Source organism: Manacus vitellinus, unplaced genomic scaffold, assembly GCF_001715985.3.
Source record: "Manacus vitellinus isolate BGI_N305 unplaced genomic scaffold, ASM171598v3 scaffold_10_pilon, whole genome shotgun sequence".
Classification (NCBI taxonomy): domain Eukaryota; kingdom Metazoa; phylum Chordata; class Aves; order Passeriformes; family Pipridae; genus Manacus; species Manacus vitellinus.
The window spans coordinates 18365137-18373702 of record NW_021938838.1 but is presented as its reverse complement, the minus strand read 5'-3'; the positions used below and the strand labels follow the sequence as shown (position 1 = coordinate 18373702).

The following is an 8566-nucleotide window of genomic DNA, read 5'->3' as shown; positions in this document are numbered from 1 at the left end:
GACCACCGGAGCAAATCGAAAAAGACAGTGGACAAGAACAGCAATGAGTACCGGGTGCGCCGGGAGCGCAACAACATCGCGGTGCGCAAGAGCCGGGACAAGGCCAAGCAGCGCAACGTGGAGACGCAGCAGAAGGTGCTGGAGCTCACCACCGACAACGAGCGGCTGCGCAAGCGGGTGGAGCAGCTCACCCGCGAGCTGGAGACTCTGCGGGGCATCTTCAGGCAGCTGCCCGAGAGCTCGCTGGTGAAGGCCATGGGCAGCTGCGCTTAGGGCCGCGCCGGGACCGGCCGGGCTGCCCTGCCCGCCCACAGATACTTTACGTACCGGAGCGCGGCGAGCGCACTGTGCCGGGGGAAAGGGGGATGGGGGCTGTTTTGTTTTTGTTTTGTTTCGTTTGTTTGGGTTTTTTTTTTATCAGTTCACGACCTATACAAGAAGCCAGGCAGCTCTAGTATTACAAGGTTTGTGCCTTACGGATGACACACGAGTAACCTGAAAACATGGTGGGTTTTCTAAGGAGAAGAGCAAGGGGAAGGAAGAATTAAAAAGCCCACGTGTCTACACAGGGTAAATAACAGTAATAATAATAATAATAATAATAATAGTAATAAAGCACATATAGCAACCCAGATGTGCCTTAAAAGCTAGCTGCAGGAGCTCTGGGGCTTTCTGCACCCTCTAGCCTGGCAGGGCATGAGGAAAAAGGGTGAGGGACGTGCAGGCTTGAGGGTCGGGGTGTCTGGGGTGTCCTGCCAGGCCCTCCCAGCTGGCCTGCGGTTCAGCAGGCAGGAGCAGCTGTGGGGATACCAGCGACAAGAGGACTCGAGGCTGAGGGACATGCAGCACTGGACACCCGTTTGGAGCACTGAGGTGTGGGGCAGCCGCTAGACTGCTGCCAGGACTGCCCCAGCCTGGCTGGGCTGCCTCTGCCAAGCCCTGTCCCCTGCCTTGGCTGGGAGAAGGGCAAGGGGCCACCACTGCTGCGGGACCAATGGACAGCCGGGGACTGATGGAGCAGCAGCTTGCACGAGTGTGTGATGAGCTCCCTCCATCAAAAGAAAGAGCAGCAGTGTACTGTATGTCACGACGTGGCGAAGCACAAATGAATAAATACCTATCGATGCGGGTATTTACTATGAACTTTCAGTGTATTTTGCTTTATTCCAGGACATTTAGCTCCTGTCCAAGTCTCTGTCCGTCCAAGCTGTGCCTCATGTAATGTGAAAGCCTTTCCGTGTATACTAGCTACACTTTATTTTTATTGCATTACTTGGATCTTTGCCATCACACAACTTTATCTGGTGACAGAGACTATGCCCTCGTGCTGCAATGTTATTTTATTATTTGTGTGGGTGGGTGAGTGTGAGTGTGTGTTGCCTTCTTCACATTGTCCTGTACTGGCTGCTCCTTCCTAACCCCAAGGCAAAGGTGCCTGGAAGGGGTCACGGGCTGTGGGGCTGCAGGGCGCCTGCGGCGGGGCAAGGAGGCTTGTCCCTGGTGCTGCAGCACCTTTGGACTCTGGAGCTTCTCCCAGGGTGAGAGAAAAATAAACAAACAAACAGGCTCCCTTCCAGGGTGTGCTGGTAGCCATGCAGAGCGTTTCTTCCTCGTGTTGTAGCTGCACAACAATTTGTCCAACTGAAGTAAGTCATGACGAGAGAATAAGGTGGATGAAGCTGTTTGAAAGCATGACAGAGCACAGTGCTGGCGGTGTGTGTATGTGTGTGCAGTGTGTGTGTGTATGGTATCTATACGTCTATGTATATGCACACACATTGGTGTTTGTTTTTTTTTTTAATTTGGGGGGGAACCGCATATAAAGTCAGAAGTCCTGGTTACGTTCATAAATAAACAGCATATATTCTACCATAACCATCCGTCTCTCTGCGTGTTTCCAGCCCTTTTTCTGTAGGAGGAAAAGCGAGAAGCTCCCCTCTTCCTCCAGACCAGCATCCCGCTCGCGGAGCGCAGCTCCCCGATTTTCGCCCCAGAGAAATAAATACGCGGTTGCCTCTAAAGAGAGCGGCAATTTCCTAAACACTTGCGGTGTCAGATGTGTGCCCGTGAGTCACCCCTGGCTTCACCCTTCACCCGCGCCGGGGGCTGCGGGCGGGCGGGGGGACGCGGGGCGAGGCGGGACCGAGGGACTCCGGCGCGAGACAAACGGAGCCGCCGAACAATCGCGACATGGCGGCGGGACGAGGCGAAGGCACGGGCGCCGAGTGAGAGGCGGCGGCAGGGCAGGGCAGGTCCCGCTGCCTACGGCCGTGCCGTCCCGTCCCAGGCCATGCCCGGCCCGGGCCCTCGCCGCGCCCCCGGCGGAGATTCGCCCCGGCCGGCCGGGCCCGCTCGGTGCGGCGGGCAGGGCGCGGTGCCCCGCCGGCTGCCGGGCGACGGCGGGGCCGGCGGGGGAAGGAGGTGCGGACCCGGCCGTGGGGGGCGGGAGGGGGCGGCGGCGATGGGGGAGGAGGCTCCCTACCGGGAGCCCGTCCGTCCGTGACGTCCCTGCCCCGCACGGTCCCGGCGTGTCGGCCGCGGTGCCCTGTGAGGGGGTCAGCGGGGACCAACCCGGGCCGCCGTCCCGCCCTCCTCCAACCCGCGGGGCTCCGTGCCCGGGCGGCCGGGCTGGGCTGCGTGCCAGGGAAAGCTGCCCCGGAGGCCCTTCCCCTTCAGCAGCGCCCGTGTCGGCCTTTGTCCTGGAGGGGGATCCACCCGGAGCGGCCGAGCTCCGCTCAGCTCGCTGCCCCCGTGGTGTGCCCATGGTCCCCGCGCCGTCTGTGTCCAGCACGGCAAAAATTAAACACCCCGGAAAAGGGAGATTTGGACCCACAAGCGTGTGTCCCGGTGATGCGCAGGCCGTGAGACGGGACGTGTCCCAGTCCCTGGTGCGGGGGCAGCCCCCGAGCCCCGCTCGGCCCCGGGCTGGACGGGACTGCTCCGGGGGCTTTGCCTCCTTCCCGCGGGGCTCATGGTGGGCTGCGGAGGGGAAGAAAGGTCAAGCTGCTCCTCCTCCGAAATCCCCCGTGAAAGCCAGTCTGCAAGCACGCGCTGCTCGAGATGGGTGAAAGATAAATGCAGATCAGGATCAAGGATTTCACTTTTCAGTTCGATGTAAATCGGGGGGTCCAGAGCTGCTGGTTTTCCGAGGAGAGGGTTAAGTTCTAGTGGTGTTGGGCAAAATTAATGACTTTTAACTCGAGCGTGCTTCCTCCCCCAGCCCTGCAGAGCTGTACACCCGTTGGGTAGGATGTGCCTTACTCAGTAATGCTGTCCAACGTGTAGAGTGGGGAAATGCTGTTATCGTTTGAGCAAAGATTATTGCAGGGTATATGTGGGAGGGACTGTAATCTAGTGGTTAGAGCATGGGAATACAGTCCTGGTCGTTTGAGTTATGTTCTGAACTGTGACTCACCGTGTGTGTGTGGTTTCAGCAAATCATTTATGACCCCAGACAAAGCAGATTTTTCCATTAATTTAAATGAACTGTAGATTAAACTAGTCTTCATTGGCAGAAGAATCAGCCATTCTATGATTCAAAATTAAGATCACCTATCTACCACCACATAGGTGTTTCAATAGTTATATAAACACAGAATGTCTTGGAATAGAACAAAGGATAAATTATTGATAGCAGGAAAGTGTTTAGAGACACTTGCCTTAAACACAGTGCCAAAGTGAGCAGGGTTCTCTAATCCTAACCCTAACTGTAGGCTGAGCCTTCGACAAGGCCCTCACTCATGGCTTAGACAAAACAGTTCTCACAGCACAGGGCGTTTTGCAGTCTCTTGGTGCTCTTTGCAGCCTGCTTTTTGCTTTGGTACCCCCCTCCCAGCCCTCCCCAGCTGCATATCTGCACTTTCTCTTCCTGTCAAACTTAACCCTTACCCTGGCATAGGGCTGAGCCTTCGAAAAGTCCCTAAGTCATTGCCCAGAAGAAGAAGGTTCTCACAGTGGCCCGTCCAGGGGTGTTTGCTGTAGCAGCAGCTCAGAGCCAGCAGTGCTGCAGCGCTCCAGCCTCACGTGTGACCCCGTTTCAGCAATGCATTATACACACTGTGTGGTGGAAAGGATTTTATGCACTGTCTACTCCAAGCGCCCCAGAACAGCTGGAGCTGGAAGGGACCTCTGGGGACTGTCTGTGCCAGCACACTCCTGTGAGAACAGTTGCCAGTCCGAGTGGCCAGCGGCGGCTGCGCTGTGGGCACACGTGTGGCAGGACTGTGGGCAGGGACAGCTCTCACGTGTGACATTCCCACTCATCTCCCTGCACACATGCACCCTGCACCAAGATAGCCTGGCACAGGCAAGGCCTGAGCAGCCCAGCTCTGGGAGGGTGCTGTGGGTGTATGTACTCAGTGACATTTGTCTGCTCGACTGCTGGGTGCCTGTTTGGTTTTCCCGCTGAGTCTGTTCCTTTTCCACGCAGCACTGCTGCAATGCTGGCAGCCTCTGCCCATCCTGCCGCCCCAGTGGGGCTGTGCAGTCCTTCCTCCTCCACCCCTGACCCTCGCCAGTCCCAGAGATGGGGCTGGGGACACGGAGGGGTGAGGTGTGGGAGTGGGCAGTGACTGAGAGGCTGAGCGAGTAATGCCACGTTTGGGAGGGAGGGAGTAGTTGTCTGCCAGCACTGTGTACAGAGTTGAGAGATTGCTCACGACCATAGCAAAGTCCTGCAGCAGGTTGGGGGTGGTGGGGGAATGTCAAGATTTCTCAGTCTTTCATTTTTCTCTGCTGCAACTGATGAAATTGCCCCTGAGGAGCTTTCCTCATCCACCTGCTTCAGGAGGCTGGAGGGCAGGAATGAATTTCCACACTGAAGAAGGACAGTGAGAGATGCTTTGCTGTGAGGAGAAAGCAGGTGCTTTGCGCTTGGTGGTTTGGATTTAGTGGGTGAATTGGGTTTGATCCAATTCAATAGTGAAAAGCATGGCAAATGTCTGAGTAAAGGGTGGAGAAACAGGCCCACTGCCCTCTCTTGGCATAATAGATTAAGTTAAAAGTAATGTTAAATACATTGACATCTCTGGTTTTAGGTGTATCTTTCTTCCCCTGTAAAGAAATCCGTTTTTATACACATGAAATCACATAAAAAGACCACAAAAATATCAGTGTTTTGGTGTAGTTTGCTGCATCATACCAGGGGTAACTGGATTTTAAAGCCAAGAAAACATTTAGTAATAACAAGCATATCACAAGAAACTTCAGAAGAACCAGAAAGTCTGTTCAGATATTTCCTTCAAGTCCATATTATGTTATTATTTTTTTTATGGTACTACTTAGTATCTCAAACTTAGGCTGTGGATCCAAAGAGAGAAAATCAGACTTTATCCCAAAGAGTTTACAGCTTTGGTGGAAAATCAGCATTTGCTCAGCTGATGGAGCACCTGTATATCCAGAGTAATCCAGCCTGTGTGGGTAGACTGAAACAAAAATCAACTGTTTGGAACAGAGATTTTTTTATTTATCAACCATTACCAGGTTGCTCCTCAGGTTTACCCCTGGCAGGGTAAAGGCAATATGTTTACACTGCCTTGTCTGCCAAGAACTTTGCTAGAGACTTCCACAAACTCCCTCTCCATGCAAAAGCAATGGGCTGATGTCTCCAGGACTGTGTGGGTATACCTCTTTAATTGGAAGGGAATCCTCATAAATGGAATCTGATTCATTTACTCTCAGTATTTAAGTGCAATTTTCTTAGTTTAACACCATCCTATTTTACTGCAGTATTGCATCTTGCCTCTGAAATTAATAGTTAACCACGGAGAAAGACAGGTCTGGCAGAATGGAAATCAGGCATTATATTATCCCATGAGTCACATACATGCACAGAACCAAACAAGTGTCAGCCAATGGCTTTGAGCCCAAAATATGTCAAAGAGGAGATGAGTATCTTCATTTATATTAAGTAGATAGAAGGCTTGTTGCCATTCCCATTAAAAAGGTTGGAGTTCTGCCATGGACTTCAGTGGGAACAGGATTGGGCCCAGGCAGTGGAGGCTGGCTCTGGTTACCTGCACTGACTGTATCTTCTATGCAGCAGGCAACTTATATTTCAACAACAGTTCCTAGTCAACAGAGAGATTCAAAATCTCCCCTAGTTTTAGGCATTACTCTTTCCTTTATTAGTTTGATGACCTTACTCCTTCAAAGTGTGAGGATGCTCAGTAGTAGGCAGCAATGGATGATTTTCTGAGTGCAGCTTCACTGACAAGTAGAGAGGAATTAGCACAGAACCTTTTCTGAGAGGGGTTTTGTGATTTCTAATTGTTTACACTTAAGAACCACATTTAGGAATTAACCCCACTTTAGACATTCAAACCACTTTCTCTGGTAAAATCCCCTTTGGAGTCAGGGAAAGTCTTGGCTGAATAAATGCCTCAGAGTGTTTCAGAACTTTCTTGAATACCAGGGAACTTTTGTACCTCGGTTTTCTCACTCTGGGTATTCTCTCCACAGCTCCTGATGTGTCTGGCTGTAGACCTGCCTCAAGAACCAAACAAATCCTGGGCTGCTGACACCCACTGGATCTCCCGTGTGATTTGTACTCCAGTCCCTCAGGGAGGGGAGATGATGTGAACAAATACACAAACCAGCAACTCTGAGATCAGGACTGAATGCCAAATCTGCTGTTGGTCACTAAGTTCTAGCTGTTATATACAAGTTTATAGTCATCTCTGTCACATATATGTTTTACTTTTGTTATATTGTCATTTATATATTGGGGTTCAATTTGCCTTGGTGGAACCATGTTCAGTTTGGTGGGCTGGGAATGTATCTTCCTTAACTTTTTTGAAGTTATTTTCACATTTTTTATTGGCATGTCAGTTCCATTAAAACCCGGATGACAGTCAGGCTGAAATGAGTGTCTGTTTTTGATTCATAATTGTGCAAATTAGCATTTAGACTTCTCATAAAATAATATAAAATTTGGAAGGCTGTGTGCCAGTACTGTTTGCTTCATTCCAATCAGCAACCCTCCTGTGTTTACTGGAACTCATGTTAAATATCAAAAGAATTGGATTGCCAGAGTTCTCATACCAAAAATTTCTTGACCTATCTTGTTATTGGTTACAGAATTGGCTTATTCCAATTGTTTCTGGAGGCGAGGGGAGTTGCTGTTTTCTGGAATAAAACTGAGATTTGATTCCCTAAACTGCAGTTCTAAGAATAACACTGTATATTTGGTTTGCTAAGTGAGAAATGTATATAGCCACTCTATTAGCAACATTTATTTGAAAAAGTCAATCTGTGATTTCCACAGGACAGCATCAAGTTCTGATTTTAAGTGAACGTGTAGGCAATGTAAATAAATAAATCTCTAGGTATACTGCTCTCTGTTTGCATTGTGAGCAATAACATTTACAAATATCACATCAAGGATTCTGAGCCGATAAAAACAGTTTAAAGGCGGCCTTTGCTCAGGCAAATTCCCAGTGGGTATTTCACGAGACCCATAACAATATCTAAGTCATTATATAATAGGTGGAGAATGTCATTCACGTTTTCAATTTAGCTCGTGTAATATATTTTGTAATGTGATTACCCAGTGCTGTAGGAAATCTGTTTTTTTAGCTATCAGTAACATAACTAACTTTTATCAGCTAATTTGTGTATGAATGATTTCCTTAGAATTTTAAACAGTGACAGATGTTTCTTGACGTGACTAATGTTGATCATGACTTTCAGTAGCTGGATATATTCCTCAGTGTTATGTCAGTGACCTGAATTATCCCTGCCAGGGCTCATGAGCAGCCAGCTGAGAGAGTTTTTACGTATTCATTTAGAGGGAAATTTGCTCTTCCCCTTTCAGGAGCCAATGGGAGAAGTTTTCAAGTAACAAAAACATTTCAGGGCTCAGCTGAACAGTGTATATTTTGTTATTTGTCTTTTGTGCTTATGACTGAGCAGTGATTTTTAAAGGCTTACATCCTTCTGTGCAAGATGTCTGGTACAGATTCCAGGTGCCTTTTCACTGATTTTGCTGGGAATTCCTGGTTGATTGGAGGAGTTTCCTGGAAACACATGGAGTCGTCTGCCTTTTCTTTCTTGGGTATACTGCTGACAGAAAGAAAGTTTCCAGGCTGATGTGCTGCTCTTCCCTTTGCAAATCCTGCAGCTGACAGTGGTAGGAGCTCAGCTGGTGCCCTGGCAGTGGGCACTGTGCTCTGGACTCACCGAGGGAACAGGGCTTGGCAAACAAGTACAGCAAGACCCTTCAGGTGAATCCAGCAGTGCTGCCTCCAGTGCTGGAAAATGGGAATGAAAGGAGTAGGTTTCCCTTCACCAGCATGGTGCTACAGCACAGGTCATGACAGGCCAGCCATGGGCAGCCACCAGGCAGCAGAAGCTTAAATAAGGTCATTGGAGACAAGGAGTGAGGTTTTTTGGAAGGAAATGTGATACTGAGGGAAAGTTAGAGAAGAGAGGAGAAAAAAAGCTGCAGTTAGCATGTAGAAGTGAGGATATTTAATTCTGCCAGTGGGAAAATTTGCATCAAGTTTAACTGGACTGGGAGCAAACATTCGAGGAGAAAAGTCCAGGAAAAGGAGAAAAAGGGCCCGAG

General features: G+C 49.8%; 1 protein-coding gene across 1 annotated transcript; it reads left to right on the top strand.

Annotated features, from left to right (window-relative positions):
• Positions 1–3: 3 nt before the first annotated feature.
• CEBPA (CCAAT enhancer binding protein alpha) lies at positions 4–1149 on the top strand (the record flags this gene model as incomplete). The annotated part of the gene is made up of 1 exon (XM_029965565.1): positions 4–1149. A coding segment is annotated over one exon (270 nt), but the record flags the coding sequence as incomplete, so codon positions are not given.
• Positions 1150–8566: the final 7417 nt, after the last annotated feature.